Source organism: Solanum verrucosum, unplaced genomic scaffold, assembly GCF_900185275.1.
Source record: "Solanum verrucosum unplaced genomic scaffold, falcon-dt-bn FXZP01000261.1, whole genome shotgun sequence".
NCBI lineage: Eukaryota > Viridiplantae > Streptophyta > Magnoliopsida > Solanales > Solanaceae > Solanum > Solanum verrucosum.
In genome coordinates, this window is record NW_026019969.1 from 7,216,792 (window position 1) to 7,233,905 (window position 17,114).

The 17,114-nt window shown below is 33.2% G+C and overlaps 2 protein-coding genes and 1 non-coding gene across 12 annotated transcripts in view; 1 reads left to right on the top strand and 2 right to left on the bottom strand.

The window, feature by feature from the left end:
* The window catches only part of LOC125815804 (ADP-ribosylation factor 1), a 168,810-nt gene extending 153,254 nt beyond the window's left edge, over positions 1-15,556 (bottom strand). For 2 of the 10 annotated variants that reach the window (XR_007442187.1, XR_007442189.1), the window contains exons 1-7: positions 15,404-15,543; positions 14,595-14,755; positions 13,494-13,564; positions 12,957-13,076; positions 12,619-12,737; positions 6,975-7,056; positions 6,812-6,898 (exon numbers count right to left, since the gene is read on the bottom strand). Coding sequence is in view for 4 of the 10 variants with exons in the window: in XM_049495359.1 (XP_049351316.1) it covers positions 6,893-6,898; positions 6,975-7,056; positions 7,184-7,302; positions 7,518-7,637; positions 8,062-8,132; positions 9,123-9,270 (546 nt within the window). In the remaining 6 variants the exon portion in view is untranslated. Of the gene's footprint in view, positions 1-6,661; positions 6,899-6,974; positions 7,057-7,183; positions 7,303-7,517; positions 7,638-8,061; positions 8,133-9,122; positions 9,284-9,864; positions 10,090-12,050; positions 12,326-12,408; positions 12,491-12,618; positions 12,738-12,956; positions 13,077-13,493; positions 13,565-14,594; positions 14,756-15,235 lie in introns of those variants that run through there. The other 8 variants (XR_007442192.1, XR_007442191.1, XR_007442190.1 and 5 more) reach the window with 8 other exon arrangements.
* Positions 93-165, bottom strand: TRNAF-GAA (transfer RNA phenylalanine (anticodon GAA)). The gene has a single exon. It is a non-coding gene; the product is annotated as a tRNA-Phe (tRNA).
* Positions 1,705-5,109, top strand: LOC125815797 (ABC transporter I family member 20). Its single transcript, XM_049495352.1, has 7 exons — positions 1,705-2,053; positions 2,558-2,691; positions 3,159-3,278; positions 3,713-3,808; positions 3,911-4,063; positions 4,315-4,392; positions 4,618-5,109. The coding sequence occupies exons 1-7, from the start codon at positions 1,885-1,887 to the stop codon at positions 4,855-4,857; spliced, it is 990 nt and encodes a 329-aa protein (XP_049351309.1). The 5' UTR covers positions 1,705-1,884; the 3' UTR covers positions 4,858-5,109.
* Positions 15,557-17,114: the final 1,558 nt, after the last annotated feature.

Genomic DNA, 17,114 nt, shown 5'->3' on the forward strand with positions numbered 1-17,114 from the left:
TGTATAAAAACAATTTTGTAGAAAAGAGTTGGGAAAAGGATATTAATAAAAATAAATAAGAAAAAGTTATTTATTAATGTATAAAAAAGTAATGCGGTGAACGTGGATCGAACACGTGACCTTCAGATCTTCAGTCTGACGCTCTCCCAACTGAGCTATCCCCGCTTTATGACATGTTAAAGGCAACAAATTAATTAAATCAAAACGAGAATTCTTAGAAATCGAATGTTTCTCTTATTTTATTTTATTTTTACTGGACAATGTTTCTCTTATTTGGTTAGTAATTGGGACGAGTTATTGACCAAAATCATCCTTAAACTATATCTCAGACTTAAATTATATCCTTAAAATATCATTTTTAGCAAAAAATATTCTTCAAATATTTAAAAATGAACAATTTTCATCCTTCTATTAGATATATTCAAAAAACTAAGAAATAAGAGTTGATAAAAGGTTTGGTTTTGTCATTTTTTATAATTTGTTTTTAATCATAAGAGATTTAATTTTTATACCTAAGAAATTTGAAATAAATATTAAACTTTTTTCAATTTGTAAGCGATTATAAGAGATCATTTTCACCTTTAGAAGAAGAAAATTAGATTTATTCGATTACATTGTTATTTTCTCACATATATTATTTTGGTATAACTTCAAAGAGCAATGCAAAAATAAGAATAAAGGAAGCAATCCTGATTTTATGGAGCTTGTGGGAAGTCAGAAATAATTTATGTTGGAATAATAAATAAAATGTGTCTGCTATCACTTTGTATCGTGTGAAGAAAGAACTGGAGGAATGGAGAAGTGTCAATTCAGGAATCGAGATAATTGTTGTTGTTGCAAAAATGATTACTAAATGGGAGTGACCTCTGCTTAATACAATTAAATGTAACAGTGATACCTTTTTACGATATCAATAGCGGTTTGGCGGGGATAGATTTGATGCCACGTGATCACTTGGTCAATTTATTACTAGGAGAGCTTTATTTCTTGGTCGTGTGGCTAGCCCGTTGTCAGGCGAGATCACAGGGTGTGTGAAACTCTTAATTGGCTAAAGAAACGGTTCAGTAGAATGAGATTGGTAGTGATAAGCTACTTGTGAAGCAAGCTCTGAAAGAAAATTTGGTGAATTACTCTTATTTTAATTCTTCAGTTTTTCGTAAAACTCTTATCAAAGAGTTATAATTACCTTTTCTTTCTTTGTCCGGTTGTTAAGAAATCAACGAATCAAATTGCTCATTGTCTAGCTAAAACATTTGTTTCTATGTCTGATTGAATGGAGTGGGATACTAACCCTCCATCTCTCATTATACTCATTTCGATTTGAATTATACACAATGAAAGAACAATTTCAGAAAAAAGGAGTGAATTTATGATTTAAAAGTTATGAATTTCTATAATTATTTCAAATCAACAATGAATGACTAAATTTTATCATCAATTTTTCATAAATATGTGATGAATTTCTTAATGTATATATATTATAAATTTTGAATCAACATAAAAAAATTGAACCCATAATCTGACACTATAAATCTATAAAATCCTATATGGAGAATCAGTCTGTTCCTTTTTAGATGAAAATTTTCAAAATAAAAATTTATATACCTAAAAATTAGATAAAATAGTATAAATCTATAATCAACATTAAAATAAAATAAAAGTTTCCAACGGTGCAATTAAATGAAGACCATTGAATTTGTGTCGCCCGTCGGCGAGTTGCGAGTATGGTAGTTGGAAGGGAAAGTATATATACGTGGGAAATAAGCAAAGAACGTGGCCATGGCTGAATCCTTGCATAATTAATTACTACTATATTAACCTGTTCTAACAAGCTGAATTTGTACACTACTTCTCTACCGCATTTCATCGAACACTTGAAAGGTTATGGCGGTAAAGGAAGACAAAAAGCCATCAGTAGAGATCAACAATCTCAAATTCACCTACCCTGGTATTGATGGACATCCGCCTCCTGGATCTATCCCTTTGATAGATGATTTCAACCTTACCCTTTATCCTGGTGATCGATGCCTTCTTGTCGGATCTAATGGCGCAGGTTCTAATTCTATTTCTATTCCGCACATTGAAATTTTGAATTACTCTCTTTAGTATAATCAAGAATTCAAAAGGGGTTGCTTTAAACTTGTTCCTCGTTCCTGCTATCTCCAATTCCGAATTTTTAGGGTGCCTTTTGGCTTTGGTGTTGATGAAATTGTCTTTTTTTTAATGATGTTTCCACCATTTGATAAGATGCTAACCCAGGGTAATTGTATAATGTACAAGATAAGGTATAAGGATAGTGTTTTCGCATATTCTTTTTTAGTATTAAAGGTTGACAACAATGTTTGGATGTCTATTGTAGTGAGCATATGGAGTTAGAGTTGTCATAATTCTACAGAAAAATGACTTGCCTTCATAAGGGAGAGGATGTCATCTTGCTGGAAAATTGTAGAAAACATAGTTAACCAAACACCGTATAAACATTTTTTGCTTTGCCCTACCAAAGGTACCCCTTAATAGGAGGTTTGATTGAGATCTGAGAGACATGTTCTTTTGATAGGGAAGACTACAATTCTGAAGATATTGGGAGGAAAGCATATGGTAGAACCAGACATGGTCAGAGTGCTTGGAAGATCTGCATTTCATGACACTGCTTTAACGGCTTCCGGAGACCTCAGTTATCTTGGTGGAGAGGTATCTCTTCTCTTGCTTTGCTCCTTCACTATCTTTTCATGGTTTATTATACTTTGAGGACTGTTCGCTTCTTTAGTTTGTTAATTGCATGTATTGGAACTTGGCATTGTCGTCTTATGTAACAATTGAATAAATTCCAGCAGAACTAAGTGCTCTTCTGTTATGTTTAACTAAGGTTACGTTCTTGCTTAGTTGGAGTTCTATTTGGAATCAGCTTTAAAATTCAATCTCTCTAACATGGTTTCTCTCATTTATTCATTGCAAGTTTCTACATGTAATATGGTACTTTTCAAGAAGATTTTAGTTATAGAAGTAATATGCTATAACAGTGCTAACATCTTGTTTACGCTTGATTAAACCTGTTTCCTGAAATGACAAACATGCCACATCTTTTAAATGAACTTGTGAATTCGGAAATTGATTATCAAAGTAGAAAACTAAGTTCTGTTGTGCTTTCTGTTTTGCAGTGGAGGAGAGAAGTTGCATTTGCTGGATTTGAGGTGCCTATCCAAATGGATGTTTCTGCTGAGAAAATGATTTTTGGGGTTCCAGGAACTGATCCACAAAGACGAGATGAACTAATTAAGGTACAGATAAAAATGAGCAATTGTTATCTGCGTGAAATTCAACAAAGTCCCATGGGAAACTCAAAAAGATTGTATCGTATATTCTGCTAGTGTTTTAAGGTAAACTGAAAGGTATAGACCATATGCTAAAGCCTGGAAAAACTCTCTCTTTCTCTTCTTACTAATTTTCCAGGCTTAATCAGAATTCTGTCTCTCATGACAAGTAGGAGTGCTCCAACTTTGTACCATGATAAAAATTGCTAATGGGAATAAATAAATACACACAAACATGCATGACAAACTAAGGAAGGAAGTTTAGCCCTCTTAACTTTTTCGGGTGGATGTTACCTTTTACAGTAATTTATCTTCGATAAAAGCTGATCGTGGTGAACTCATCTAATATGCAAACAACTCAATCAGCATATGTTAAAATTCTTAATCTTATGCTTGTGAAGGTTCTTGGTATTGATTTGTCCTGGAGAATGCACAGATCATCTGATGGGCAAAGAAGAAGAGTGCAGATATGTATGGGTCTTCTGAAACCATTCAAGGTATATCTGTAAATACTTTCACCAAGTGAAAAGCATTACCTTTTAACTGTTACAAATTACTTGAAGACAATGTTGACACAAGATAGAACCCTGCTTGTCTAGGTACTACTTCTCGATGAGATAACAGTTGATCTGGATGTTCTTGCAAGGGCTGATCTTTTGAAATTTCTGATCAAAGAATGTGAAGAGCGAGGCGCTACAATAATTTATGCAACACACATTTTTGATGGTCTTGAGAACTGGCCTTCTCATTTAGTAAGAGCTGATTCTTACTTACCTCTTGCTTTATCTTTGGATCTTGAGATAAATACCTATTAGAAGGTCTGAGACAACCCAATTGAAGTATTTTGAGAAATTGAAAATCAGAACGTGCATAACCCAATATCATCATACTTACATTCCTTTTCAAGTTTGCATTTGTTCCTTTGAAGGATTCCTCGAAAAGTTAAGCGTTAGCTTCTTAAAAATTAACAAAGTGATGGTTAGAATAATTGTTTTATTTGCAGATATATGTGGCTCATGGGAAGCTGCAATTAGCAATGCCAATGGACAAGGTGAAGCAGATCAGCAATTTATCACTAATGGTAAGTTTCTGGTGTATTTAGAAAATGTAAAATCCAAAATAGAACCTCATTCAGGTTTTCTTTGAAATTCAAACATGTTTCCTCTCATACTCTTAGCTAGAGGTCCACATCGATAGATGATCTGATTTCATCTAATACCTGGAAATTATGACTGAATCATATGATATATACTGTGGCAATTTTTCTCATTTCGACTTTGCATGGTCGTTCTACCTGGATATACAGAGGACAGTAGAGAGATGGCTGAGGAAAGAAAGAGACGAGGAGAGGAAACGAAGGAAAGAGAGGAAGGCAAAGGGCCTTCCGGAATATGAAAAACAAGTTGAAGGCACTCGAGTGGTAGGGGGAGATCCAGGTCGTGCTGCTGGTCGTCCATTAAACAATGGTTGGGCTGGTGGAACACTACATTCTACTATTGCTGGCGAAGAAAATTTTTTCTTAAGCTCAAACCGTGTTCTAAGATAAAGAGAACTGATGCACACTTCTTTGGAACTGGTGTCAACGTACTTTACCATTTCATTCTTTCTGGTCAGATGACCATGAAACTAGGACTAATAAAATTTTAAATTTGTAGAATAGAATTATCTCTGTTCATTTGGTTTGTATACGTATCTCCTATTCTCTATATGTTCTTGTTGGTGTAATCTTACAAATTGAATAGGTTAAATTGTTGTAAACACATTGCGAGCCCAAATGTTTTTCCAAGTTGTGATTGAAGTTTCATGCTTTTATAGAACACCTGTTGTTAATTACGAAATTCCTGAGCAAGTCAACCAAAAGTTTGAATTATGGAGAAGAATGAAGAATGGGTATTGAGGATAATAAGTATAATTTAAGACAGAATATATATATATATATATACATAGATTGCACAACTCATATAAAAGTAATGAAGTAAGCGGGAGATTAGATTAGATTAGATTAGATTGTAGAGTCTAAATAGCAATTGGAAGTGTTTAGGAAGGTGTTGTGCCATTGCAAGAATCCTACCAAAGTGGAAGACAAACTTTATAAATGGGTGTGAAACAAGCTATTATATGATATATGAGGGTAAATATTAGGTCTTTGATGGCCAACATATATACAAGAAGAGTACAACAACAAAAAAATTGGGCTGCATCGGATGATTTGATGTGTAAGTTGTAACTAGTGGTGGTAAATGGGCGGGTTAGGTAAAATATCGACGGGTTGAAAATCGGTCAACATAGAATGGGTAATAATTCAACCCACCCATATCTGATATGGGTAAAATACTAGTTTACCCATATTTATCCATATTTTCATGAGTAAATAGTACTCTACTTGAGAATTCAACATGGAGAAAATATTTTTATCTTTTTTAGATGAAAAATGTTGAAAATGCTTCATTTAGTTTTATTGTATCATAAAAGTAAAAAAAAAAGATCCTATAACTTTTCAATATAAAATAAAATTATGTAATAACAAGGGGAAAATATTTTTAATTTCAAAGTAAATGAATATTTGCATTTTAGGACTAAAACATGCTTAATGCACTTTAAGCAATGTCAATACTAATACATGATTTGCTTATTTTACACTATATATTTATTATCAAATATGAAATTAAACAAATAAAAAAAATATAATTATAAGTAAAAAAGAAATGTACATTTAAAATATATATTTTTAGAGGGCCAAAGACTTCACCTTTTCAATTATAGTGAAAAATAATTAGTTCTATAGAAGAACATAAAAGGCAAGAGAAATTACAATATTTTTAGTGATATCATGAATTTATAGTGAATAAAATTAGAAGCTTAACCCATTTGACAAATCCATACTTTACCCATGTAAAAAATCACTCACCCAACCCATTAAAATATGGGCTCATTTTGCCGACACTAGTTGTAACGTACACCTTCAAGTGCATAAGTAATGTCATGTATTGAAGGTTCTAAATTGGAACAAAATTAAGGCTAAAATTGCGTCAATAATACAAGTCATACATTTACTCAGTATCGAACTAGTTCAGGTTGACAAGTAGATCAGACACTAGTAATAACTGGCTGTCAGTTTATGGTTTGTTTAAGTCATATCAGAGTAAAATTATCACAAGTCTGCTCTGAAAGCTAAAAATTATTGAACTTCATCTGTCATAGAGTTAGACTTTGCAAGGCCTAAACTTCTCAACCAAACAAAATAGTTCCAACTGAATTTTGTTTAGTTGAGATAGTAAAGATCTGCTCACCAGCAGTATAGAAAAGCAGCACTGGGAGAGAACCTCAAGTCTTAATTTAAACAAAATGCTGAAAGCGGAGTAATTGAGAATATGTAAACCCAGAATGTAAAATATTACATGAATTCAACTAAAGTTACGGTAAAGTAACATTCTTTTAAAGAAAGGAAAATGTACTGAAAAAAATATAGTGATAAGTGGATCTATCTCGCATAAGAAAGATCAGCAGGTGCACAAGTGCTCTAGACATTGTTGAAGTCTATATTGACAAAAATATAGCTGCAAAAATCATGGATCTCATGTTCAACTCTGCAAAAACAAGGTCATTGGAAAATTAGAGCAAATTTAAGTGAAATAAAATTTAATCTGATAAGGCGCTCCATACCTTGTTTGCAATGTTGTTTGAGAGCCAGTCAAGCCCCTCATACAACCCTTCTCCAGAGGTAGCACATGTGCTCTGAATGTACCTGTTATAGAAAGTCATAGATTCAGCATTTGGTAGCACATACAAGCCATATCAATCTCCAGCACCATGCTCAATTAGCACATATACTTGATTATCTTACAAATAAGGGAACACCAAATAGTACATACCAGTGGCGTTGACGGAGGGAGTGCAAACCAAGCTTGTCGGTAATCTCAGCAGCATTCATAGCATTTGGAAGATCTTGCTTGTTAGCAAACACAAGCAGCACAGCATCCCTCAGTTCATCCTATGCATACATTGCAAAATTCATTCAAAATAAGGTATGAGTGAAAGGAACCAACCCCAAGATGCTAACTAAGAACAGAAAGTTGGTAAACACAGATCATTTCAGACTTTCAAGAGCTCCACGGGACCATTTCCGGATGTATCTTGTGTATGCATCACCAGACATGGGCCTCCCCAAGACACAATATAATCTTAACAAGGGTGTGTGTTGCATACCTCATTCAACATGCGATGCAGCTCATCTCTAGCCTCAACAACACGATCACGATCATTACTATCAACCACAAAGATAAGTCCTTGTGTGTTTTGGAAGTAATGCCTCCACAATGGTCTGATCTGGAAGTGCAAAAATATTGACAAGGAACAACAGACAACATAAAGTATGTCAATATCCGAAAGAAGTCATGCCATAGAAGTAATTGCATGTCTGCAGATTTTAGATAAGTATGTACTTGATAGCAGCAGAGCACACTAGAATTCAATGATACAGAACAAAATATCATATCTTGGTTTTATAATTCTGCTATTCTGGTGAGTATGAACATTTAGTGAAAAATCAGAAAAATGAGCATGATGAATCTGAAATACTAGTAAGATAAATAAAATATAATTCCAAAACCAGAAATGCTCTTTCTATAACTTGCAAGTTGAAGTAAGGTCAGTGTGAAGTCAGCCAAACTCAAAGTAGAAGAACTTGCAATCATCTTCTAATGTCAGATACTGAAAAGAGCATAGCACTTTGGTTTAAGGCACTAAGTACCTTGTCCTGACCCCCGACATCCCAGACAGTGAAGCTTATGTTCTTGTATTCAACAGTCTCCACATTGAATCCTGATAAAGAAAGAGTTATTGCAGATAACATTAAGAGAAATAGCTTGAATCAGTACAAATAAGACAAACGTGTCGGCAGAACAACCATGCTTCTAGAAACAGAGGACATAATTGTGGTGCATAGCTGTTTGCAGCAGTAATTGGATCTAGAATATTAAATATATATTGAAACAGAACATCAGATATCTTGAAGGGTTCCTTATATCTTACTACATGCTGAAGATGGAAGTTTGGCATGCTCTGAATTATCATCAAATATTCGGGATGTCTCTTAAATATATAGTTTGTTGAAGAAAATGACCAATGAAGGAAATGGGACCCTTTAACCTTATGACCAAGTGTTTTCTATGTCGCTGTTTGAAGTTAAGCTCTCTTTACGATTTTACAACTGGTAATAGAAGGTTAGTCCCTGCAGTAAACTTGCCACTAGGTTCTAGAGAGATTAAGTCAGTCTGCAGAAAGAAGGAGCGCTCGCAAGAATATTGCTGAAGAATCAGTTAGATTTGTGTTTTTTGTGGGGTCATAGTTGATATCTTCTGTTTAAAGTAATAAATTTTGCTGACAAGAAGATAGTTTTGATTATTGACTTGTCTAGTTTGGAATTTAATTGGTGGTTAAACCAATGTGTTCAACAAGATCTACTACTATATAGTACTTCCATTGGAGGTTATTGCAAAGAAACTCTGAAATACTATGATCGGGCAATGGATGTTTTGGGGATGGCACATGACTGTTCCATTATTCTTATCAAAAGTGTGTAATGAAGTGATGAAGCCTGCTCACTTGCGAACTTCAAAGGATGTTTTGTATTCACATGGATACTTCAGGATACTTAAGGGTGTAGCTTAAATTGTGGGTTTAATATAGAGATGTTTAGGCAGAAACTCGATTAGCAGCAGAAACTACTCATAACAAAAACAAAACGACAGTGTTCCGATCATAAAGTTCTGCAAGCAATAAAACATCTATAGTACACACAACATAAATTACCAATGGTAGGAATAGTGGTAACAATCTCTCCCAGCTTGAGCTTGTACAATATGGTGGTTTTACCAGCTGCATCAAGACCCACCATCAGAATACGCATCTCCTTCTTGGCAAACAGCCGACTGAAAAGCTTCCCGAATGATAAACCCATCTTTTTTCAATGCCTGTTGGACCAAAATTAAGATTCAATTAACACACACATTCACCTATCAAGCTTAAGACAGCATATTTTATTGCATCAAGAGGTTACATATATGCACAATCATTAGATAATGAGGACAAAATTGTGATCTTTAAGCCAACATAAATCCAAATTATGGCGTGGTACTCCTCTAAACATACTGATCTCAGCCTTTATTTTCCATATATTTGATGAATCAAAAGAGCAACTATTGGATCTTTATCAAAAAAGATTTCATCATAAATTTCAATAATCCTTTATTCATCAGAGATCTAGTACCAACAAGTTTAACAATCAAAAGAATCAAGAACCCCTCTACTTAAATCGGATCTTGGGCAATGACAATCCGGATCCATTTATCAAAAAGAAGAAGAACCCAAATCAAGATCCAAAAAGAAGAAGAAGAACCCAGCTGAAGAAAGCAAGCACACGGAGATCAAATCAATAGAATAAAAATACAAGAAATTAAAGAAAGATGAAAACTTTATCAAATTCCCAGATCCAAAAAGCCAAAATCCAGATCTCCAATTCAACAAACTTTTCAATCAAGAAAGAGATACATACATAAACTTTGTCAAATCAATTGTTATGAACCGAACGACGTGCGTGTGTGAAAGAGAGATGTAATTCAAAGGGGGAATGGAGGAGAGAGATCTTACAGTAATGAAGGAGGAATCAGAGAGAGAGAGAGAGAGTGGGGCAGTTGATCTAGAAAAGGACTGCCCTTTGTATAATTGACAAGAAATGGGAACCTTTGGATGTTCTCTTCTTGTTTTAGCAAAACCTCTAATATTTTAATGTCAACCCTATTAAATTGTCACAATTTATAATTTTCAAATATTAAGTTACGGAATTGGATTCTTTTACTAGGCACACTTCTTTGGAACTGATGTCAGCGTAATAATAAAAAGTTGGTGTAATCTTATAAATTGAATAGGTTAAAATTGTTGTGAACACATTGCGAACCCCCATTTGTTTTTCTAAGTTGTGATTGAAGTTTCATGGCTCTATAGAATACATGTACGATATTGTGTTAATTACGAAATTCCCAAGCAAGTCAACCAAGAGATTGAATTATGGAGAAGAATGAAGAATGAGTTAATAAGGATAAGCATAAGTTAACATATATATTTTGCGCGTTAATATATATATATATTATATATATAAAGGGAAAAGGGTCTGATGTACCCCTCAACTTTGTCATTTGGAGCTGATATGCTCTCGTTATGAAAGTGACTTATATATATCCTTACTGTTATACAAACGGCTCACATATACCCATACCGTTACAAAATGAGCTCACATATACCCTTTATTTAACGGAAGTGAAAAAATTAATTTTAAATTTATATTTTTGATTTTTAATTTTTTTAAAAATCATTTAGGGGTATATAGGATTCTTCTAGCAAAGTTCAAGGTGTATTTCAATTTTTTTCATACATAAATTATTTTTTGACTTCTTTGATTTTTATTATTTGAGTTTCTTATCTTTATTTTAGTTTTTTCTTTCATTCCTTAGTGTAAAGAAAAAAATTTAAAACTATTTTTTTGTGGCTATATTATAATTTAAAACATTTTTTTTTTTGTCTATATTGTAATTTAATTTTTGTATTTGAAGAAAAAAAAATTGGTCATCTATAATAAGTTTTACAAGAATATTAGTGAAACATAAATAAATTTGACCATCAAAATAATAAATCTAAATTAGTCATTGAAACAAAAAAAAATGTTTGAGGAAGATTAAATATACCCATATGGGATTATAGTTTTTTTAGAAAAAATAATTAAAAAAATTAAACTAAAATTATTTTTTTTTCATTTCCGTTAGAGGGAAAGGGTATATGTGAGTCATTTGTATATAAGTAGGGGTATATATGAGCCACTTTTATAACGAGAGGTATATCAACTCTAAATAACAAAGTTGAGGGGTATATCAGACCCTTTTCCCTATAAAAAAAATGAAGCTAACTTGAGATTAGATTAGATTGTGGTGTCTAAATGTTGAGTGTTAGAAAGGTGTTGTGCCAATGGAAGAATCCTACCGAAGTGGAAGACAAACTTTGACAAGCTTTACAAATGGGTGTGAAACAAGCTATTATGATATATGAGGGTAAATATTAGGTCTTAGAAGTCCAACATATATACATGATGAGTACTCCTATCTTGGAGATTGAAAAACTACTTCTGACAGACCTTTGGCTCAAGAATATCATAAGAATATTGACATTATAAATGATCACATGCGTCAATGGTCAATGGTACAAATTACGTTATGCTATTGCCACGTATTGAAATTTGAACGTTCTAAAATGGAACTGCTTGTTCTGTTAACAGTATAACTACGTGTGCCATGCTTGATTGCTTAGTGAATTTTGTACTACTTGGCTACAAGTCCTACATTTTTTGCAGATTGCTTAAAGAAAACAAAACACAACACAAAGGCAACAGAGTTATCTTGCTACTGACCGTCTGCTCTTTTCTTTTCTTGCTTTTTAAATTTTTTTATCATCATTACATCGGGGGTAAGTTAGGGGAAATGGGGAAGAGAACTATAAGGTGGGATCCAAACTCTCACCAACAAAATGAAAATTCAAGTAGCCAACGAACTAAACTACTAAAATCCCCTCATTAAACTTCATCTTGTTATAGAGTTGTCATCAACCTTGCAAGGCCTTAACTTCTCAACCAAACAAAATAGTTCAAACTGCTGCAGTAAAGAAAAGCAGCCCTAACTAAAACCAACGAACACCGGGAGAGAACCTCAAGTCTTAATTAAAACAAAATGTTGAAAGCAGAGTCATTGAGAATATGTAAACCCAGTGTGTAAAGTATTACATGAATTCAACTAAAGTTACTGTAAAGTAAACATTCTTTTAAAGAAAGGAAGATGTACTGAAAAAATAATAGTGATAAGTGGATCCATCTCGCATAAGAAAGATCAGAAGGTGCACAAGTGCTCTAGACATTGTTGAAGTCTATATTGACAAAAATATAGCTGCAAAAATCATGGATCTCGTGTTCAACCCTGCAAAAACAAGGTCATTGGAAGATTAGAGCAAATTAAAGTGTCAAATAAAATCTAATCTGATAATGTGCTCGCTCCCATACCTTGTTAGCAATGTTGTTTGAGAGCCAGTCAAGCCCCTCATACAACCCTTCTCCAGAGGTAGCACATGTACTCTGAATGTACCTGTAATAGAAAGTCATAGATTCAGTATTTGGTAGCACATGCAAGCCCGTATCAATCTCCAGCACCATGCTCAATAAGAACATATAATTTGATATCTTGCAAATAAGGAAACAAAAAATAGTACATACCAGTGACGTTGACGGAGGGAGTGCAAACCAAGCTTGTCGGTAATCTCAGCAGCATTCATAGCATTTGGAAGATCTTGCTTGTTAGCAAACACAAGCAACACAGCATCTCTCAGTTCATCCTATGCATACATTGCAAAATTCATTCAAAATAGGGTATGAGTGAAAAGAACCAACTACAAGTTAACTAGAACAGAAAGTTGGTAAATACAGATCATTTCAGACTTTCAAGTGCTCCATGGGCCTATTTCTGGATGTATCTTGCCTATTGCACCAGACACGGGCCACCCCAAGACACAATATAATCTTAACAGAAATAACAAGAGGTGTGTGTTGCATACCTCATTCAACATCCGATGCAGCTCGTCTCTAGCCTCAACAACACGGTCACGATCATTACTATCAACCACAAAGATAAGTCCTTGTGTGTTTTGGAAGTAATGCCTCCACAATGGTCTGATCTGGAAGTGCCAAAAAATTGACAAGGAACAACAGACAACATAAAGTAAGTCAATATCCGAAAGAAGTCATTGCATAACTGCAGATTCTAGATAAGTATGTACTTGATAGCAGCAAAGAACGCTAAAAGTCAATGATACAGAACAAAAGATCATTTCTTGGTTTTATATTTCTGTTATTCTGGTGGCTGGTGAGTACGAACAATTAGCGAAAAAATCAGAAAAATAAGCATGGTGAATTTGAAATACTAGTAATAGAAAGAAAATATAATTCCAAAACCAGAAATGCTCTGTCTATAACTCGCAACATGAAGTAAGGTCAGTATGAAGTCAGCCAAACTCAAAGTAGAAGCACTTGCAATCATCTTCTAATGTCAGATACTGAAAAGAGCATAGCACTTTGGTTAAGGCATTAAGTACCTTGTCCTGACCCCCAACATCCCAGACAGTGAAGCTTATGTTCTTGTATTCAACAGTCTCCACGTTGAATCCTGATAAAGAAAGAGTTATTGCAGATAACATTAAGAGCAATAGCTTGAATCAACAGAAATAAGACAAATGTGTGTCAGCAGAACAAACCGTGCTGCTAGAAACAGAGAACATAATTGTGGTGCAAAGCTGTTTGCAGCAGTAATTGTATCTAGAATATTAAATATATATTGAAACAGAACATAGGACAAAGTTATGTAACAATTTACAAAAAAAAAGCCAGTCATTCATGTAAAAAGTGATGCACCCTTGCCCGGTAGCTGCGGAATAGCTTTCTGTGCCCTGATTTATCAACAAACGTCTTGAAGGTACCTTATATCTTACTGCATGCTGAAGATAGAAGTTTGGCATGTTCTGAACTATCAAAAAAAGTTTGGGACTTCTCTTATATGTATAGTTTGCTGAAGAAAATGACCAACGAAGGATATAGGACCCATTTAACCCTATATACAAGCGTTTTCTATGTCGCTGTTTGAAGCTAAGCTCTCTTTACAGTTTTACAACTGGACATAGAAGGTTAGTCCCTGAAGTTAGACAGTGCTGGTTTTCATTTGCTACTAGGTTCAGTCTGCAGAAAGGAGTCCTTGCAAGTATATTGCTGAAGAGTCAGTTAGATTTATTTTTTTCTGGGGGCACAGTTGATAGCTTCTTATTAAAGTAATAAATTTTGCTGACCAGAGAAGGTAGTTTTGATTATCGACTTGTCTAGTTTGGAATTTTATTGGTGGTTAAACCAAGGTGTTCAACAAGCTCTACTACTATATAGTATTCCATTGGAGGCTATTGCAAAGAAACTCTGCAATACTATGATCGGGCAATGGATGTTTTGGTGATGGCATCTGTCTAGCACATGTTCTAAGGATGTTTTGTATTCACATGGATACTTAAGGGTGTAGCTTAAATTGTAGGTATAATATAGAGATGTTTAGGCAGAATTACTAATAACAAAAACACAATGACAATGTTACGATAATAGGCATCTATCAGTTCTGCAAGTAATAAAACATCTATAGTACACACAACATAAATTACCAATGGTAGGAATAGTGGTAACAATCTCTCCCAGCTTGAGCTTGTACAATATGGTGGTTTTACCAGCTGCATCAAGACCCACCATCAGAATACGCATCTCCTTCTTGGCAAACAGCCGACTGAAAAGCTTCCCGAATGATAAACCCATCTTTTTTCAATGCCTGTTGGACCAAAATTAAGATTCAATTACCACACACATTCACCTATCAATCAAGCTTAAGACAACATATTTTATTGAATCAAGAGGTTACATAAATGCACAATACAAAATTATGATCTTAAGCCAACATAAAAATCCAAATTGTGGCGTGGTACTCCTCTTAACATACTGATCTCAGCCTTCATTTTCAATACATTTGATGTATCAAAAAAGCAACTGTTGGATCTTTATCAAAAGATTTCATCATAAATTCAATAATCCTTTATTCATCGAGAGATCTAGTAGCAACAAGTTTAACAATTAAAAGAATCAGAACCCCTCTACTTAAAACGGATCTTGGGCAATGACAATCCGGATCCATTTATCAAAAAGAAGAAGCACCCAAATCAAGATCCAAAAAGAAGAAGAACCCAGATGAATAAAGCATACGGAGATCAAATCAATAGAACAAAAATACAAGAAATCAAAGAAAGATGAAAACTTTATCAAATTCCCAGATCCAAAAAGCCAAAATCCAGATCTCCAATTCAACAAACTTTTCAATCAAGAAAGAGATACATACATAAACTTTGTCAAATCAATTGTTATGAACCGAACGACGTGTGTGTGAGAGATATGTAATACAAAGGAAATGGAGGAGAGATCTTACGGTGATGAAGAAGGAATCAGAGAGAGAGAGAGAGAGAGAGAGAGAGGGCAGTAGATCTAGAAAAAGACTGCCCTTTGTATAATTGACAAGAAATGGGCAACTTTGGAAGTTCTCTTCTTGTTTTAGCGAAAGCCTCACGTATTTTAATGTCACAATTTTGAATTTTCAAATACTTAAGTTACAGAATTGGATTCTTTTATTAGGCTTTTCACCGTATATTAGACTATTTCGGTTGCAAATTTTCGAATATTGAACTGTATTCGATTGTAATTTTTGTAAATAATATTTATGCATAAAATATAATTTACATCCCTTGATTTTAAAAAATTAGTAATCATTCAACTTAACTAATTTAATTTAAGCAATCAACAGAATTTGCTCTAATAAGTAATGTCACATAATAGTTAAGTGATGTTATAAATTAGATCTCATATACAAAATATTATATGCTATTACACTTCATCAATTTTTAAATACTATTATAGAAATTCATTTTTTTGTATTATTATTATTCGATAAATGAGTGTTTTCAACCTTCGCTCGTATATATGAGATTTTACTTAGAAAAACAAATCCTTGAGGAGAAAAAGTTTTTGTTGAGGGATTTTATTATTAAAAAGTTGGTAGCTATTGAGTGTTGGGTATTTATGTTGGTTAGTGGCTGATATAAATAGGGAAAATTACACGAAATAGCAAATATCTAGAGTATATCATGTAATATAACTATAGTTTTGATTATTTTTAATTTGTGGCTACAGTTTTACGTAATGTTGTTATTCGGTTCCTAATTGTATAAATTCAGAATTTGTATAATTCGGTTTCTAGTTGTATAAATTCAGAATTCGTATATGCTTACCCTAGTTATTTGTATACAATTTCTTGATACATTTGATTTGTAAAAGTTATGAAAAATTTATAATAAATTACCTTGTTTGTATATTGACAAGCGAAATATACAAATGGAATTCTGAAAAATTCCTAAATGTATAAATACAAAATCTATATATACTTACTCTGTTTGTATATTGGCAAACGAAATATACAAACTACAGCCTTCATATCAAACAAAACTATAGTATGAAGCGCAATGACCGAAAAGATAGTTATAGAGCCTTATTATGTCTATTATTTTTGCTATTTATGAAATTTTCTCATATAATATGGAGTTGTTTAAGGTTAAATTGAAAGCAAAACGTGAAGACATAATAATATGTGTACCTGATAATATTCTAATTTAGTAAATAAATTCTCAATTCGAGTACATGTTATTACTCTATAATCAAATGAATCGAATTAGAAATTAAGGGTGTGTTTGGTATGAAGGAAAATGTTTTCCAATTTTCTCGTGTTTGGTTGGCTTAAATGTTTTGAAAAATGTTTTCTAAATCGAATTGAAATAGTTATAGTGATGTTATAAATTAGATATCATATAAATTATTTGTTATTACTCTTCATCAATTTTGATATACTGTTGTACAAATTCACTTTTTGGAACATTTTTATACATAATGATAATTAATGCTCGATAAATGAGCGTTTCAACATTCGCTTGTACATATGGTTCAGAAAAACAAATCCTTGAGAAGAAGAAGTTGTCGTTGAGTGATTTTATCATAGAAAAGTTGGTAGTTATTGATTGTTGGGTATTTATGTTTGTTGGTGGTTGATATAAATATGGAGTTGTTTAAGTTGAAATTTCAAAATTTGAAAA